The 20,508-nt window shown below is 34.8% G+C and overlaps 1 protein-coding gene across 7 annotated transcripts in view; it reads right to left on the bottom strand.

The window, feature by feature from the left end:
* Positions 1 to 20,508, bottom strand: part of Hnf4 (Hepatocyte nuclear factor 4) — a 32,084-nt gene that overhangs the window by 9,736 nt on the left and 1,840 nt on the right. For 2 of the 7 annotated variants that reach the window (XM_076902198.1, XM_076902202.1), the window contains exons 2-3: positions 19,566 to 19,638; positions 19,118 to 19,431 (exon numbers count right to left, since the gene is read on the bottom strand). In XM_076902198.1, coding sequence (XP_076758313.1) covers positions 19,118 to 19,169 — 52 coding nt within the window. In that variant the 5' untranslated portion in view covers positions 19,170 to 19,431; positions 19,566 to 19,638. Of the gene's footprint in view, positions 1 to 11,112; positions 11,256 to 13,555; positions 13,786 to 19,117; positions 19,432 to 19,565; positions 19,678 to 20,508 lie in introns of those variants that run through there. The other 5 variants (XM_076902199.1, XM_076902201.1, XM_076902200.1 and 2 more) reach the window with 4 other exon arrangements.

Raw genomic sequence — 20,508 nt, 5'->3', positions numbered from 1 at the left:
TCGACCACCGCTTACTTCGTCCATCCTCTTCGAAGGTCGAGGAAATTGTATTTTTAATTCGTTGGTAGCCGAAAATTTATGGAATTCGACGCGGAGCATTTCTGGAATCCGTAATATTAAACACCGCAAAATTTAATATTAGAAAGTACGAACTTTTTTCCCCCAAGGAGAAATGGAAAAATTAAATTCATGCATGATATGCAAAACGTGTGAGGTATCTATTGCTAAGATGCACGGTGTGATGTTTAGAGAACGAAACAAATCTTTATTTAGGTTCCATTTCTTTAGCGCTGCTTATAAAAATATGAATTTACATAAACACACCGCTGTCTATTCATGAGGTAAAATATCAGGTTAGGTCACTACGGGGTTAAGTATGCAAAGTACTCGAGGTCCTTGAGGTAATATTTGAATATTCGTGATAAACATTTTCGCAAATGTCCACGTGCTTACTGCCAAGTACTGCTAACGTTAAATCTTAACCTGTCTATTAACGTTACTCTAAAATACAACAAGTAATTCTGCTACATCAAATATGTATCTTATCCGACAAATGAAATACGATATTTCATGTTTTATTTTACATATGAATGAATACACGCTGTACATACATTGTCTATTATTTTATTTGGGAAGTTATATTTAATCTCTACGTAGAATAAAACTACTTTTACCAAACTCATTTTTATAATGAAAATAATCAAATAGTTTCAGTGACCTATTATTTCGAACTGTAACTTCTTGTCATCGATTGAAATCAAGTTCGCCCATAAAATTCTTTGAACTAATTTAAAACTTTTTTTCCAGATTTGAATTAAATGCACATAGAAGATCGAGATCGTCGTAAAAGCGTTTCGTAACACTGACAAGGTAGGAAAAAGGATGAATATTGATCACTGTGAAAAATGGTATAGTAGTAAAGACTAATGAAGACGTCGTTATAAATTATTCCAAGGATCGACGCACGTTCGATTTTTTCCCAGCTTTTTTTCACACCTGCAATGCGTCTTATGTGTACGCAGAAAACATCCAATTCCCGTGGAAGTAGACGCATTACATTTCTTCTTTTCCGTACCATTCTGAATCACTGACATCTCATACTTTTTTTTCTTTTATCTCGCAGATTTTCCACGCTTTCTGGCCGCGATAGATAAAGGATTCCCTTCAATAATGAAACGGGCAGAAACCATTTACGGAAAGCCAACAGACTATGAATAGCATGATATATTTGAAAATAAAAAATAATCTTCCAAATTAATTTATAGTTTTACCTGCAAAACTGTAATTCTAAGGTGAATGAACTAAATCTATTTCTAATTAATATATCAATAGGCTTAGAACATATAAAATAATACGGGCAATTTAAGAAGGTAAGGTAAGACCAAAGTAATGAACAAGAAAACGATTACGTTTAGAACTTTGATTTCCAACAATACCAGCTTTGAATTTCAAGTGAAATTTAAGCACATATACATACGATGTAACTAACTACAGCGAACGATATATAAAGATTACTATTGCAATATATCGGTTCTGTTCCGCGTCACGTACCAAAGTGAACGAGACCTGCCTTAACGCGAGCCAAAGTCTAGTTCCTGACCCTATTCACTGGTATCTTCTAACGATTATGTCTCTGATTATGCGTCTCGATATTTCTGCCAGACAGTACAAATTTCATTCTGAATGTAATCGACATTCCTGTACGTAATTTCTAATTTGGCGATAATCACAAGAGCCGTAATTCCCTAAAGAAGGCAATTCAATTTTAATCACACTATAGTAAGAATAATACAAATCTAAAAATAATTAGTTATTATTAGTATATACAAGTTTAAAACCCATCAAGGGCATTTTTTATGAGCGGATTGCATTTTAAATCATTCTACCACGTGTGTACATAATTTTACACACATACTGACACCAATAGCTCCCTAAGCACCATGCGTGCATCATCAAGAAAAAGATGTACAAATTCAACAAGGACAGTAGCACGTGTTAAGCAATTAATAGAGTCGATAAAACTGTCCTAACCTCAAATAAGTCTCTCTCATCCAGCTTTTTCGAAAAGAAAACAGAAACAAATAAGAGAGAGTCTGCGTCAAAGAAGAAGAAGAAACGATAAATAATCACGAAATGTTAAACACTAAAAAATGTCTACTTTCCCATAAATTTCACGTGGCAGTATTTATGGAAGAATCCCCTGAGTTATTCTGCTGACACGCGATGACATGCAGAACTGATCCTCGTGACGTAATAATCGCGATTCACGAGCGACTTATTCTGCCTCCTCCTCTACCAATCTTCATCGTAATGCTCATACGTGACCGTTCCATTACGTTCGACGGACACAATCGTAGGAACGATTTTGGAGGCTTTCCAATTCGTTGCAACGATTGACAGAGACGTTCTCCGAGGATAATTAACGGTCGCCAGTGTGAGAGCGAACAATTTGGCAATGGCCCCTTCTAAGTTCCACAGAGGACTTTCACTTTTCCCCTACTCGCAGACAGATTCCATGTTTCGAGACTTTTTGGGACAAATAGTGGTAGAAATGTGGAATTAATAGAGTAATGACGGCATGCTTGAACTGTCAGTGGATAAATTAAGATTTCTGACTTCCAAATTCGGGCCGACTAAGACTTACGCTCGGGGAAAATCGAGACGGAACGACTGATTTAGGAACCGATTAGCATTCTGAGCTGCTCTCAACAAATTTTCGTAAATAATGAAGGAAACAAAAATTACGTAAATAGTGCAGATGGTACAGAGAGTGTAAAGAAGTCTTAACAAGTTGAAATAACATACAAGCTCTCTGACATTCGAAGAACTTTACTTAAAAGAAGAAAAAACATCAAACGTAAAATCGAAGAGGCCTACCAGTAAACATTTTTAAATTACTAGTCATATTTGTAACATGAAAAAAGCTCTTTAAACGACCGCATTACCTCTCCACACGATGCAAATGATGCACAATGAATGCAACAAAGCGGGGAAAAAAAACGGGAGACAAATAGAGAGAGAGGGAGAGAGAGAGAGAGAGAGAGAGAGAGAGAGAGAGAGAGAAAGAGGAAAAGACTGGCAAGCGGATAAATAAAGCACAGCAAACGTAAAAACACCTGTTAACCAGCAAGTCTCCCTTTTTTTCCTCTCCCTTCCACCTGATGGGATTTATTGAGCAACACCTTGACACCGTGCAAGCGAGCCAGTGGTTTTGTAACGCCGTATTGAGTGCCGCAAAAAAACCAGAATGACTGAGTGCTGACCGGGCCTTGATCTCGCGGACGAGATGCTTGGCGTCTCGTAGACTTTTTCGTATCCACCATATTCCTAATCCTCGACTGGATCGTTAAATCACCGATTGCTTCGATGGCAAGTGTCACACTGACAAGCACGGAGGAACACGTTTGTTTGCTGAACCTCTGGCATATTTCTGTAAAAGTTTTCTCTATAGTTGTCGAAGCGTTGAAAGTGAAGTTGAAAGTTGGGATTATTTCGCTACAATGATAGGTGAATATGGCTGCTACTAGAAATAATTAGTATGCACTGACACGTATTCGTAAGCTTAAACCTTCCATCGCGGTAAAAAAAAAATAAATGTGTTAACGAAACGTTGATTTTCCAAGCAAATTTCATGGAAACTTGGCAATATTAATTTCCATCGAAATGTTGAATAATTTAAATCCGATTCCACTCGCATTCAAACGAATCACGTTCCTCTGCGTATTAAACATGGGCGACCATTACTTAATAACCCAAGTCTGACACGAATCCAACGCAAACCTACTTCAGAAATATTTACACACGCGCGACACTAGACAAATTTTACGTAATCCCAACGATATAACTGCTAAAATTAGTAGCGGATAGGCGGGTAAAGAGTTGATCGAGCATAATGGACGCAAAATGTGGACCGCGATATATCAGATTGGTATCGAGTTAAATACTGCGTGCCGTATAATTAATAATTAAGATGCGATATGTGTAGATTAAGAAATGTTTCACTAAAAAAACCGGGTACGTAATTAATTTTTACCAAGCTATGTACGTATACATCATATTTTTTACATTACACATACTATATACTTCACTATTCAAAAAAGAATATTCTTTTCATCTCGCAGTTGTCTCATCGAGTCTCTGTCAGTTCTTTATGCATTATTGAGCATATTTGCATAAAACGCAATTCTTCAACACGAACCGTCTAACACCAAAATCAAACACGAATCTGCAAATAAGAATTTCAATGTAAATTCTTTTCGATGTACATCAGTCAAAGCGTTGCTTTTTATCATGCACAAGTTCCACTCAAGGTTACGATCAACCAATTGCAAGATGATATATTATCAGAAATGCGTTGTTTAAAACAAAAAAAAGAAATTAATCTTGGCCCGCGAAAATAATCGATCAGTTTACCACAGATATCATTAACTTCATCACTTTTACTTAACACAAATACTTCCCATGGAATTTCTAGCATCATTTAAAGGTGATACTTTGAATAAATTGAATATTCTCACGATTTTCCGGCAAAAAACTAATGGTTAATGATAATGGTAAAGGCAGGTGGAAAAAAGTACTGTCAATGCTAGATGGTTATTATACATTCCACCTTATCATGCTAATGTGTCACCTTCTCTTCGTCCCGATGCATAATAAACGCAAGGGAATGGGATTTTTGCGAAATTAACCCAGCTTCGATCCACTGACCTATCATCCTGCAGCTGTCATTGAGTATCCAGCAAGAATGTCATATTTAACGATGAAGTATAAGAGCAAACACACGTTTCTAGCGTGCAAATAATTACTTAGGGCCATGGCCACGATTCTTCGTGGAAAAATTACACTTAGAGAAGTATACGTGGCCTTGCGATCGATGATCGTCATCGAAATCCTCATCGAGGAAGTGAAAATTTGTTAAACTCCTGACGAAACATTTTCTCTTCCAAGACAATAAAAAATTCCTGAAACAATGATAGATTTTACAGATCCTAAAGACAAGCGAGCAATTTTGTACAATAAAATTGATTAATCGCTAATAAAATCCAAGAATTATGTAAAACAACTGTCGAACATTGTTTTACATCGTACACAGAGAATTTTCACTTGAAATATTACGCACTGCGATAGAATATATCGTTTATACCCTGCGTAGACATCAATAAGATACACTGGTTCATGTCTGTTCCTGTGAGCAAGATAAATTTCTAGAAGAGCAATAAACTGTCACAGAGATGAAGCAGTTTAAGAAAGGAGGGAGAAAGTTTCAATATCTGGAAAGTTATTTAATTTATATAAATAAGGTGACAACAGAGGGTGGGTACGAACGTAATTCATGGATCATGTACAGTTGCATGTACAGTTGCTGGTGAAGATCGTCCCAATGCAGACTATACAATTCTCTATGAAAACAGTAAGGAAAAGCGATACGCGGAATAAAAATTGGTATTTTATAATGTTTACGTGTACGGAATAGCTGGATCGCGAGTGTAACGGGTGTCTGACGTCAGCAGATGTGATAAATATTTAGTTTTATTCATTCGAGGATTTTGTAGCTAGTTTGCGTCCGTATCCTCCCCAATTCGCGTTCATTTTCTCTCCCTTAGGCCGTGTAACTCGTAACTTCTGATTGCACCTGATGCATTATTAATGCGCTTGCTACGCAATGAATTATTAAGAACTGGGTGACGTATGAACGAGTTCTAAAAGTAAAAACGAAAGGAGAAAAATATAGATAAGGTGAAAAACGAATGGAGCCACACAAGAGGCAGAAAAGGGAACAATTTTTAAATGGGCAAACGCAAAAAATGTGCGAGACCAATTATTGAAATTAATTATGAAAATTAACATTAACGAAAATCGATAACGAAACGGTGGGAGAGCGAGTGGCGGGGAAACAGATGGAGGGGAGGGGAAGCAAAAAAAGAACGGTCTTTTTTGTTATGGGCGAAAGAAATCTTTAGTGGGGCGATAAAAGTCGTCGTCGACTTGGTTCACGAGCAAGAAACGTGGAATGTTTTCCACGCGCGAAGTACGAAGCCGTCCCCTTGCATGTTTTTCCATCGATTCGAGATTAATTGTTCATTAAAGCGATCCTGGTTGCAGCGTTTTCGTTGACAATTCAATATCGTATTCCGCTTATACCACTGGCTTCGATATCTTTGATGTAACGTTTCATTAAACAGAATTCCAGCGTTTTTTTAAGTTTTTTAATATACTTGAACAACTAAATACTTTTTTTAGCAAATATACCACAACTGAACTTTATTCGAAATTGTAATATTATTCATACATTTTTTGCTGCAATAAATTTTTTTACAAATACGTAATTTCTCCTGTCGCTATAAATGAATAAATGAATTGATTACTTAACGAGATTATGCAATTTGTATTCCCCATCTTTTTGCTTTAATAATTACGTAAGATCATACAAAATCTTATAATAATCATTATACAATTAGATTTTCATTGAATTAACATTGACAACCGTTTATGATCTACGCTTAAACGTTATTAACAACGTGTTAATCGCATAAACGGTGTTTAAATATAAGTATTTTGGATTGATACTATATTCAACTGTCTTAATACGCGTCTCTATACTACTATCTGATCAAGAATGGTAACACCTACTCAACAAATACATACTACAATCGTTTCCCTAATTCAAAACTTCCCTTTTATTATAATTGATTTAGTGGGACAATTTATGAAAATATTTCATTCTACTAGCTTAGTCCTATATGACAATTAAATCTACAAAAACGTGTCTTCCATTAAGATTAGAATTGGATCAAGGCTAGTAAGCTACTATATTCACAAACATGCTCCAAGTATCTTCGAGTTAACCAATGTGCTAATATCAATATATTCTGTTCATTATATAAGTCAAAGCAAAATGAAGCCGTCTCCAACATTCACGTTCTCGTGTAACTATAATTTCGGACATTTAAATGATATTACTGCCGTTATTCGTTGCATATACTTCTCACTGTAAACGTGGGAAAGCGCAGACAACGAAATCCGCGGAACAGTCGAAGAAAATAGGCATTCGTCAATTGCCACCGCGATTTCCAGAACTGAGCCAAGAAATCCCATTACAAAACAACCATAGAGATACCCAGGCCTCGTTTCCCAACGGTTTCCTATTTAGCAACCTCATCTCCGCTTTCCACTTAAAGTCCTCGATTTTGGTGCCGCCATTGACGGCTGCACACCGTCCGATGCTCATCGCGCTCGGGTGTCATCCTAAACGAGGTAATCAATCGGTTCATCCACGATGTTGAATAATAGGAATTACGAAAGCAATCGTGGGACAGGGATCGTGTCTGCATTCGAGCAGAGAAACCAATAGAGAGAGGTAACGAGAAGCGTCGCGTGCGGGTCCCATTATATTACGTAAGGGAACGAACCACTGGATTCCAGTTCCACTTGCTAGTCGAACGCCATTTCCGATCGGATTCCGTTGAATTTACTTAATCGAAGTTGAAGAGACTTGCCTATGTCTCAAAGACGCGCGGCAAGTATTTTCGAACGAACACAAACAAATGATTAATGGGTGAATGCTTCTAAATTGAATACAAAAGGTAAATGAATGATGGCAGGTGACATAAGAACACCAAGTAATTTTAGAATATGATATTTTTCAAGGAAGACGGAAAAACTCAGCACGTTCATTATTATGTGATTATAAATCAGTTATGTACTGACTTTGATAATATACTGTGGTTATTAATAACTTATGAAAATGCATGCGATCTTAAAGCAGCAGAAAATAACTGTCGAGTAATAAAAAAAAAAATTGACTGACCTCAATCGAAAAAATGATTAATTGCCACCAATGTCACTATTTTTATTAACACTTGAAAAATCATGTTACAGAATAACAAGTAATCCGATGTGAATCACACTTTGACGCCACATTTTTAATACCGTTACCCTTTCCTACATTTTAAACTTTAACATTTTTAAAATTCAATAATTCTACACTTAACTGGTTGATACTTAAATACTACGGTTTTGAGGACCGTATGCTAATACTTTTTTGAAACTATTGTAAATGATAGTTTATTTACTTGTTAATATTTTTGGTTATCAATGTAGTAACTAGATTTGGCAATAGCACGATGTGATGGCATTGCAACACACTGATAGACTATTATCGAGAAAATAACTGGACTTTATAAACTCGAATTTCCGCCATAATTTGAACGTTTTTTAATTATTAATTCCAGACACCAAGCAAAAAAGTGCAAGCAAGAATATAGTTGACGAACAAGATGGTTAACCAATGTACATAAATAAAAACTTACCGGGTTTAATCAATTTTTTTCGATAATAAAGGAAGATTCAAATTAGGTTACGCGAATAAAATTATAGTCCTGTTTGAAAGTTGAATTAGACTTAACAGGTTTTGAAGATCACTTCGATGTCCTTTTCGATTGTAGAATTTTTTTCATTGTAACATTGAAAATAAGGAAACTTTCAATTTCAAAAATTGAACGTTTAAGAAAGATTCCATTCATTCGAGAATAATATAACGAAGACAGAATTATACGATATAAGTTACAAATTAATGACATAACACTTTTTGTAAACGAGGCAATGAATTTTTGAAGACAAATCGGATTAAAGTTCAAGTAAAACAGAAACTTTACATTTGCATCTTAGAACACTAAATCATATACGATTCTATTTGAATTTCAAAGTATCTGAGAACGTTTTTAAGGTACATTTAAAAAAGAAACAAAGTTGTATAAATCATATCCGAATTTTAAACGGGAAATATAATAGTTGCAAGACACATTATAATTTAAAATGTTCTTCGTTAACTCTAAGTCTACGAAACTTAATCAGTTTTATGCTGTTTATCATCTATTTATTTAAAAAAAAAAACCCAGCATAACGAAATACGAGAAGAAGCAAAATAAAAACGAGTGAACCCTCATATTTTTTCGAGATGCGTCTACATGATTGGCTAACAGTATAAATAATTAATGCGAGCTCTTCCAGCTAAAAGCTTCTTTTACTTGTTAATTCACAGTTCATCTTTGTCAACTAAAAACAGTATTAGCATAAGCAAATAGAGAAACGTTCGAAAATAGCCCTCCGATACCCGAATGATTCCCTCGATTTCACGGACAGCGATTCATAGCCCATAAAAAATTGTCATATTCGAATATTAATACGTAATTTTTCTGTTACATCCTTTATAGCGATTTCTATGCATATACGGTTACTGGATGTCTTATCGAACTAATAAAATTTTCTCTTCTATCTCAGTTTCATATGAAATTAATTGAATTTGTAATTAAAGATATAAATGTGTCCTTATCTTTTTTCTATTAATGCAGTACATTTCTGCTGTCCATGTCTGCATTGTACAATCGTAAATTGCAGTATGCAAATCGCAATAAATATTCCAACGCATAAACACATTGTGCCACTACGAGTTTATAGCGGGTCCCGTAAAATGCACCATATCCGGTAAACGAGAGATTTCTGGGCTAAAAATAAATAAAGCGATTCTTTTCGCATAACATTTAGAAATTTTTTTCACTTCTACTAATTATTCAGTACTAAATTCATTTTCGGAACTGCATCAGCACAAGGTACTGCGTGCAAATTATTATAGATATTATATAATTTTTATATAAGCACAATAATAATTTACCATAAGAGAAGCCAAATAATTTATTATGAAGAATATTATATAATACTTTTGGCAAATTAAATTATAATTCTTAGTTGGGTTTCTAAAATTTCAGCTAATTAATGATGTTACCTACTATTCGAATGGAAGAAAAATTATTACGTTATAAATTAACATAAATTGCGCACGTTTCAATAGAATAATTTTTACTGGCAATCATAAATCGTTTTAATTAACATAAACAAAAAATTCCAGGTGTTCAGTTACAACTAAAAATCGCGTAAAAAATGAATTGATGCATACGCTGTCTATTTGACTAATGGTGCCTGTCGAAAAATTCAATAATTAGTTGCTCTTTTGCAGTTAACATCAATTATGTCAATTCATCGAGTATTTCTATTATTTCTTTAGATTTTCAGCTGCCATTCGAAACGCAGAGATAAATACAAAAAGCTTATACTAAAATAAAAATTCAATTAGAATTTAATCCTTCGTATTATTTCATTTCATATATAATCTGTAAAACAATTATTTAATCTTATCTATGATACTATTGAAATGACGTTTATTATCTTCATTGTATTATAGATTACGATTCGATAAAATTAATACCCTAGCCAAAACAGGAAATTACCATTTTATTAAAAATGGTTTCCCCTCTGTTTCTTGTCGCGAACCGCAATATTTGGAGAAATCACGAATGTATGCTCCGAAATAAATAATCAAACACGAGTGGGCGTATATTGGTTAATTACACGACGTAAACTGGCCTACAAACCGGGTGTCTTCGAAATTTTCCGCTTTTCATATAACAAGCGTTCTATATAAACACACGCATACAAAATTGCATAACAACGTTAATCGATTCTACAAACGCGACAGATCTGAGTGCGGACATTTATTGTCATTAGCATTTAACAAATGTAACAATATAATTATTATAAATATTCAGTTCTTAGAACAGTCAGTCATGGAATAATTCTCTTACACAAATGTTGTTTAGTTTTGTAACTGACTAATCTAGTTATACTTATTAAACAATATCATAACATGTATAAATAAGATTCACGTACATACTGAAATGAATATAACCAATAAACACTGCAAGTTATCATACCTTCACGGTGCGCAACAAACTAAAAAAATTTAGAGCACCCTGTGTCTAATTAGGTGTCTATCTTGTATAGATATGAATACACGATCGATTAGGAAAAAATATCAACTCTCTTAATTTTGCAGATTGCTACAGGAGAAGATCTGAAATTATTTCGTAATGCTTTTTCAATTTTCTTGAAAGTAATATCAAACGTTCAAACTCTGAATACGTTGTCTGAAACACGCTGTACTCCCCGCACACTCCAAAAAGGAGGTACAAATCATTAAGCGCGTCAACGACGACCAGCACATTCCTATCGCTAATCAGGAAAAGTTCGCCTAAACACCAACGAGTAAAGACAATTTACCTGCCAGCCCCATTTCCAAAATTCCAACGGACACGACCACCGGACGAGGCCTCGAAACTACTGATCGATCATTCACCGATCCTTCCCATCATTTTCGAAAGAAGCACCTCACAGGTAGCCTCCATTATCGTTCTTATCACTAAGGCGACCGTAGACCAACGAATTGTGCGTGTTACAAACGCGACGCGGTATTTAATTGTGCAATTGCCGGACCATCGTGCACGATCGTTCTATACAAATCGACCGGAAACACACTCTAACCGGTGTCCATTTATGTGCTTAACAGGTAGACCGTGTGAGGGGTTGAAAAGTCTCGTGCAAGGATGATGACGAACAGGTAGATAAAACACCGCTTGAACGACCTTCGATCCTTTCTTGACAATGTCGCGAAGATGACTGGCGAGCAGCTGACGCGTTTTGCGCTCGTCCCGCGGGCCGATAGTGGGGGCATAGAATGGATATAGCTTCAGTCGCGAAGAACAGCTTGGAGTGGGGCACGATTGAGCTGATATAAAAGCCCAATAGTGGGGAAAAAGCTTGGTTCGTTATTTTGGTAGTGGGGAGAGGGCGAATTTGACGGATAAATAGTATTGGTGGTTGATTTTGGAACTGTATGTACGCGAAAGTCGTTTAAAGAACATTCAGGGAAATAGTGAACATTAAAAAACACGCGTATGATCAGAAACTATTTGGAAATTTACTTTTAATGGGTTTTCATGAGATGATTTATCAGAGAAAATCATTTGTATATATTAACTATGGCTTTATAATAAGCTACACTAAAAATTTCATTAAAAATGAGCAAGATTATGTTAAAGTTATCGAAAACGGAAAAGTATGTATCAATACGTGAAGCAAGATGAGTCCTACTACGAGATTACGTGAATCGAAGGTTGGAGGATGTATCTTGCGTCACTGGCCACTCGAATGACATTCAAAATCATCCAACAGCATTTTTGCTTCAAAGAACTTGCGTCAAGAGTAAAGAAACTTGAGATCGTGTCACTCGTGATATATATTCATTCATAAGATGACACAAAATGCATAATTGTTTTATGAAAATATTTGTATTTTCTTACGAACACAAAATTAAGTAACCACCATTAAGTTTATATAATACAGTAACAAAGAAGAATATTTATACGAATACAAACGACTGCCAACTCTTATCGTTTCCAAAAATGTTCAATCACCTCCCGATCATCCCACAAGCCTTTCTAAGTGAATACAAAACATTCATTTCAAATTAATTTCAACATGGCAATCGATGCGACGAACCACCTTACTTACAATCCAACCAAGTATCACGTTCGATTAATCCACGCACGTGCGAAAAGATATGAAACTTTCAAGAAGAAATTCCATCGGGATTGGTCAGTTCCCGATCGACAAAGAACTTTGATTAATTATTTTCTACGCGAATGTAATATTTCCATGTAAGGACGTGCGAGGAGAGAAGGAAAAAACACGATGCGAAAGAGACAGACGAGGGTGAAGAAAATGGTAACAAAGCCGGTGGCTAGCAAATGAGTCAGTTTACGATAAACAGAAAAAGGAACGAGGCATTTTCTGCTGGCGACAGAGAGACAATAAGAGAGCGCCAAATGAATCATTTTATGTGCTGGCCCGCCTATCGGGTGGGCTGCCCGAATGATAATTACGCTGGAATAAAAATCTCGGTGCAAACGTGTGTTCTGAGATACCTAAACTTTAATTACTCAGTGGAAAAATTTCAGTGTTTCACGTATGCTCTCCATTATCTTTCGAACAAGAAGAAATATTTCAGAAAATCCATTGGCGATTATCAGGAATTTTTTCCAAAGAAATTTCTTCTCTTTAAATCACTTCCACATAACAATAAAACTCAAAAGTGTCTTTATAAAATCATGTATCCATTTTTAGAAAGAAAAAATGTTATTCGCTGCGTCAAGAACGTGCTTAATCACGATTCTTAAAAAACTCTTGCAGATAGTGATTGTTAAATTAACTTTAATTGACTACGATGTCCTACAGTCCTAATTAATTAACGTTCGAGTAAAAAGGTACACGGTTATCGTATCGGTTGAAAGATTGCTATTTCCTTAAATTGTAAACTATGGTTCAACAATCGGTAACAGATTTACTGTACTTGGAAATAGAACATTATTAGGAAAATTTCTTACTCTTTCCTATCATTTGCACTTTCCCACAATTATACAACTTCAAGTACTCGATCCAATATTCGTATTCAGTGTACTCAACAGAATTGGCATTATCACTATACTCGAACCTATAGTTTCTATTCATATGTTATTATTTACATTGAGAATAGGTATTTTTCATTTTTCTACAACAATAAGTTTATTTTTTTCTTCTTCAGATCAAGAAAACGAAATGTTTACTTTCGCTGCACACGCGCTTATTTACGTCTAATAATCATCAAATGGACGAATGCAAAACTTACCGAGAACCTCGAAAAGCTGATCGTCGAACCGCATTTCGATCTCTATCTCGTCTAATTCGAACTGGCCGCGGAAACTCAGCGTAAAAGCGTTGTGTGCGCGTGCACAGGAACAACACAGTCACATATAACAGTTCCCTTCACGTGGCTGTCATGCTTCTGTCACTGTACGGTTGGCCGTGGTAAACGACTACGATATACATAAAACCATACAACCATCGCGCACGAAGGTCGTCGTGCGACTGAACATCAAAATATCGTTCCGTCACTCGACACAGTACGGGTATGGTGGGGATGGGGGGGGGGGCAATATGGGCCCGTGGAGGGGATCAGTGTATATCGATAGTTGCGTGTACAGCCGCTTGTACAACTAATAAATCGAATGCACAACAATATACTTTAGTTTGTTGCTCTTTTTTGTATTTATAGCTTCCATTATATTATACAGGGAAAATATGAAGAAAATAGTCGAGGAACTGTTCGAAGGAAAGTTAGAAATGGACATTAAGATGTCGAGAGAATGAGAATATTAGGCTTGAGTGATATAAATGAGGGACTGTTACGATAAAAAGCAAATAATATTTCTAGTTCACTCATTAGTTTCATTAAACTAACGGAAAATTACGAAAATAATTAGACTTATATTTGATAACACTTTCAAGATGTTATGTAACTATTTTCCTTACGAATGCAGAAATCGTGAAAGTATGTAGTGCATAATAAAAGTTCCACTAAATGAGTTGAAGAGCAAACATCACATTTTCGTACATTGAAAACATTTATGTTTACCATGTGCTTTATGTCTTTGTCTATGCTGATAACGAAAAAATTTTTGTTAAAGATTGTTCATTTGACTTAAAAAACCAGTTTTACTTGTATCATGAGAAAAAATGAGATAAAAAAGTTCTTCTTCAATTAAATTATATCAGTGAAAAGTTACAATAATTAGTATTTCGATTTTCCAAAGTTCCTTTAAAGTTTGCTTCGCATTTCTTCAATATTTCGGCATAATTATCTCTCCAAAGACAAAATGAGCAAAGAAATTGGTCAAAAAGAGCAAGAAAAGCCTCGAATTAACAAATCACGACACGTTTCAAGCGCATGGTAAACTGAAGGTTGCTCATAATAAAGTTTATAAACGAAGAGGTCACTCGATAACCCCGAAGAATACCCGTCGCATTGATTATGCGAACGTTCTCCAACATGGCTCACCCAATTCGATCAGAGAAAGAAAGAGAGAGAGAGTTCGTACACCTTTTATCTTTATAAAATATAATGAATAACCAAAATATTCGATTATATATGTATCGATGCTTTAAATATAAATTCTGCTAAAACTTACTTACATTATCGTCAGAGTTGTTTTAAGATTAATTTTCTTTCACGTTAGATATAATTATTATATCGTTATTTTTCCATTTCCTAGCTTCTTAAAGCCCTGGTAATAAAAGGACAAACTGATAAGTGTTATCAATAATTGTCGAAGCCGTAGCTACAATAAATTACAGCATTCGCGAGTAATACTGTGCTAAAAGCACTTAAAAAAGACGTAGTTCTTCGTTGCCGAATGACAGGAACTTATTGTAGCATATTAACATTTTATTTCTAACATTTTATCTCTATTTAGAAGAGCAATAATAATCTCTTCGAAAGCGTTCGTCATTCACCAAATTCTTATCAAATCAAGCACGCTATTGTCTAGAGAGATTAGTGAATATCTAAGAAAATATGCGTAGGAAGCAAAAGCATGTTTATCTTGAAATCCCTATTCTTTTTTGCGCCAAAAGAGGTAAATACAAATAGCACGTATACGTATTGACTGTCAGAGATTTCAATGACTCAGATACAGCCCTTCAGTCGATTTACCACCGTCCTCCCCTTTTACACAGCCTAGTAAATAACATTTTATTGCTTGTTTACTGGTCGCCGTCGGTAGCCGGCGGCGAAGCAAACAGTTTTCCAGCAAAGACTGAGTCAAGGGTGACTTTATTTCTAAGCAGCGGTAATCTGCAAAATTGATGACACATATTGCACGCGATAAGAAGATTATGTATCCCTTCCTCTTCCTTCTCCAGTGAGACTATTTAAAGCCATCCCTCCATGTTACGACATTAGTTTTGTTATTTTAATAAAATAAATTTGCGTCGGTCACGTGATAGAATATAAGTAGAAAAATTCCAAACCCGCCGTAAGAAACTTTTGAAACGTTTATCAACTATGTCGAGAGGATATTTTTCGTGGCAATAAAGGTATTAAGAGGATGGAGTAATGATGGTTACCCAATATCCTACGCACACTGAAGGTATACACATCCCTTCCTTAAAAGTGAATATCTGTTACACTAAATCAATTTTTTTCTTGTACTACAAAGTAAAATTATTGGTGCATGTTTATATCTTTATTTCATTTACTTGGCTCTTTCTGTGTTCCAGCTATTTAAAAAGGTGAATACACCAGCCTTGAAGGTAAGTTTATTCTCGAATAGATAACAAGGTGCAAAAAAAAATAACAAAATTCCAAACGTTATCCACGTACGACACATGAAAAGGATTTCTAAATTTATTCATAAAAACAGAAACTAAAAAGCGAATAGCGTAGCACGTGTCTAGGTCTAAAATAAGATGACAAATTGTTGAAGAGGAGATGCGTGAATGTTAATATCCACCTGTAGCATAGAAAACAACATATGTTCCTATAATCATTATACGCATATTCAAAAGAATTGAATATGAGATTTTGCATGCATCATATACGAGATTAGAAATAAATCGTTACCTGTATCGCGACTGACCAACCTGTAACGGATTACATTTACGACAACGATTGGAGGAATTGTTCCAAAAAAGAAAGGGTTTTACGTTATCGTATAAAACATTTCTATTCCAGGTTAATTATTTTTTGATAAATTTATGCGTGTTTCATTGTGATTATAGAAACTGTTCGAAATCGATACGGAATTTGAGTTTTAAACAAATTTAACACTCGAATTTATTGAATATAAATGTCATTTTGAATTGAAGGTCATGGTTTCCTCTCCTTAACATTGATTATGCGTTTATCGACATTAATCCTTTTTATCGGCTCTTATCAATTGCTTCATAATAAATGCCTTGCACTCAAACGATACTGTTATATAGTTTCGCGAATTAATTGATATATATAAGTGAGAATTTACCATGTAGATGTCATGATACGGTATGGATGATTACGAATTTATCAAAGATTGTCGATCTTTTGTAATTATCGAATTTAAAAAATCAATGAATACAGAAATAAAAGTAGATGAAAGCACGGAATTCATATTATTTAATTTTGTCACATGTTCCTTAGAAAACATTATAGTGATTTAACATAATAATAGTTAATGAAGAATAATTATTATCTATTCGTTTATATACAAGCAATTACTATTAACTAATATCATAACTAGTATGTAATAAAGTTAAACCGTTACTAATGTTGGAAGGAAAACATATTCATTTTACACCTGAAATTCTTTTAACCCAAAAATCTTAACTCCTATAGAAGAATATTCTCACTCTCTAAGTCCAACAATTTATGTCACAAACGTCCTCGTCAATATTCTTCACAAACCTACTTATGCCTGTACGTATTTCATAATCGATACTATTACACACTAGAAAACATCGGGAGCGTTGCGAATCGTTTCAAAAGCCTCTTCAACTCGAAGCCAGCTTTTCACAACGATTGAATATATCAGAGCCTGACTAGAAGCTCGATAGGTTTAAATGATAATTATATGAATAATTACGTAATAGGGAATTAGTATGTCAAATTGAGAATAGACGACAGTCATCGAGAATCTTCTCGTTTCATAAGTATTATTATTAACGACTTGTAAAAAGCCTTGAGATCGAATCTTATCTTGGAACAGCTTCGTGTGGCAAATTTTGTAATTGTGAATCGATAATCTCCAGATAGAGATTGAAATCTGTAGCGGATATCATCGTATCACTTTTTAAAATGTAGTGATGATTAACAATATTCCGATTGTCGTAAAAAATTTAGAATTTCCTCTATATTGTTTCGAATTATATCAAACGAATTTCCACGCAGCACCTACCAGCACGTGTGAAGCACGCGAGGAGTAGGAAGTATCCTATCCCCAATGATGTCTCGCATCGACAAGCCTATCAGAAGCGTGGTTTCATCTTATAAGGCACGAAAGATGAAAACGAACGCGAATGAATTCAGTTTCGCTGCTGCGCAGCCCAGGGTCCACGGGGTTATCACGCCTGAGCAAGAGCGGGATGATTGAGCATTATCGTCGTAGGTCTCGCTCCGTTTCACCCGAGATTTTTGCGAGACACACGCGTGCCTAACAAATACACGCACACTGGCGGAATCTCTGTATTAATTGCGTAACCGTGTACGGATTTACAAGGGGACACTTTCGTAATTAATGGAATTTCTTAATAGCCGTTTAATGTACTCCATGGCAAGTGCATTTTGTAGCTATTCTCAAGATTTTTGAATTATTTATTATTCGCATAGAATTCATGGAACTTGGAAAACCTAATGGAAATCAATTCATTAAGAGCATGAAGTTAAGATTTGGGTAACTGAAAAGAAATATATATGTAGGGAACAATCACTTGTTTAGCAAGGTTTCTATGATGATTATGAAGATGAATGTGTAATAGCCTTTTTAACTCTAACTGTAGAAATTTCATTCTTAATAAAAACAATTCTGTTCATTTATAAAAACATAACAACCATGTCTAAAACTATTATGAAAATTTTAGATAAGAGTTAATTTGTAATCTCATTGTAATAATAATAGTAAACACTTTTACAAACTCGTAACTGCAATCCTGCACCTAAATCTCTTGTATTCATTTACAGCCTTTGACAAATGCATATGATACTCCACTTAACATACTAAACGCTGAATAATGTTCGTACAGTTGTGTACTCTATGGATCACAACGTACGGTAGTATGCGAAATGATTAATGATACATATGTATACTTCAGATATTAAGTAAAATAATTTTGCTACGAGTTTCATGTTCTTAAGTTCATCTCTTTCATAATATTTACACTCCACATCGAACCAATGTTTACAAATGTATTTGCATGCATTGGTTCATGTTGGCATTTTTGTATTTGGCAATTTTTTATTTTATTCATACCGAATGTGTAAAATTATAAATATACTTATTATCATCGTTTTAATACATATCAACATGTGTTTATAACAAAACATAAATTCTGCAAAAATTTTGCTTAAGATCTGCAGAATAAGACGTTTTCTGCTTTTAATTACGATACAATTCCATGGGAAACTACTATTAGTATTTGCTATATATTTTCAATTTTAGACATACAAATCTAATTCACTAGTATGCAACGCATATAATTAACTGTCTACTAACAACCAAACACCACAGTTCTCAACTGCGCCATGTACTCTGAATTATCATTTATCTTCAAAGTATTTGCTAATAATTGTCCAAGTGCAATCGATGCAACGTAAATTATCGTATAAGAAAACAGCATTTTAACTGCTTAGTAAACAAAATGATATTATAACATCACTCACCGTCCCCAGAAGATGAGGAGAGCCCTTCGAGGTTTCTCGTCTGCCCCTCCATTTCAAGGACGCCGCCAGAGTTACACCACACCGATGCGCATGTGTGCTCATAAATTCGCAGGCGAACGATTTACCGTGATTTCTAACTCCGCATTGAAATGGTACGGTAAATATTTCGGAAATACATCTGGCCACTGGGAAAGATATTTTTTTGCTGACTTGTTGTCGTCGAACCTGTCGTTCCTTTTCCTCTTTCCTTTTTTTTCTTCGCCGAAGATTAGTCAATCGTCAACTTGACAGATGCAGTGGGAGCAGTTGTTTATCTAGCGCAGAACGATGAGATAGCTGGTCAGAATGAAACGAACAGTCCTCGAGATTGTATCAATTTGAAAAGAAATTTAAAAGGATTTAGACAAACGATCCTATAAAATCGGTAAAATGAGATATATGAGCATACTTCTACTACTCTGGATTGCACAGGACGTCTTATATAGACAATCATCTTACGTCTGTTTTTGGGGTAAACGGTACTAGAGTAAATTTCAAATGCTACTAGGATGTCCGTCTCATATGTCTATTAGATGTCTCATAGATATTTTAGAATAGATTTGTCTTTCAGACATACAATTTACAACATCAGATGTACAAAAAACATGATGTTATGAAAATTTAAATGGTTTAGATAATGGTAACTCAGAACAATGCTACGTAGAATATCAATATAAAATGAATTTCTTGCATAAATATAACGGATGATACATACATATACAAATTATTATCGAAATTAACGCGAAACACTTATATCATAGACAAAAAAGTCTATCCAAAGGAAAGGAAATGAATCTTAGGTCATTGAGCGGGTCAATATTTTAGACTAAACGAATCAATGTTGACTGTAAAAAACAATTGACATAATTGTTTGAAAAACGTTCTGGCATACGTTCCTTGATCCGAATCTTACTCCGCAATCTCTCAGACAGAATGGAATATTTCGTACATAAACCACGTTATTATTATCTTTTTACATGCACATTTAACATGATAAGTAAATCGTAGTTGTATGAATACACAGTTGCGTGTAGCTTCGTATAACTGAAATTAAATATTCCTTAGAGATATGTAGTTTTTATCAAAATGTGATACTGATAAAGTTATCCAAACAGCGTATTCCAGATTTGTTTAACTATTTCGATATTGTAACAAAATTATGGGTTATGTCATTTTATGTAATTATTATTTGATAAAGTAATGATGAGTAACATGGTCTAAACAGTATAGCAACATAAAGAACTCGATGGACATTAATTTCATTTGCATTCATCAACTCCTTCCACTTAAACCCGCTTCTTTTCAAAAAGCGTTCATTGCGACCTCTTCATTCAGTAACACGAACTTATCCT

The sequence above is a fragment of the Xylocopa sonorina genome, chromosome 9, assembly GCF_050948175.1.
Source record: "Xylocopa sonorina isolate GNS202 chromosome 9, iyXylSono1_principal, whole genome shotgun sequence".
Lineage (NCBI taxonomy): Eukaryota > Metazoa > Arthropoda > Insecta > Hymenoptera > Apidae > Xylocopa > Xylocopa sonorina.
The sequence above is the reverse complement of the archived record's forward strand: the minus strand, read 5'-3'. Positions and strand labels throughout refer to the sequence as shown.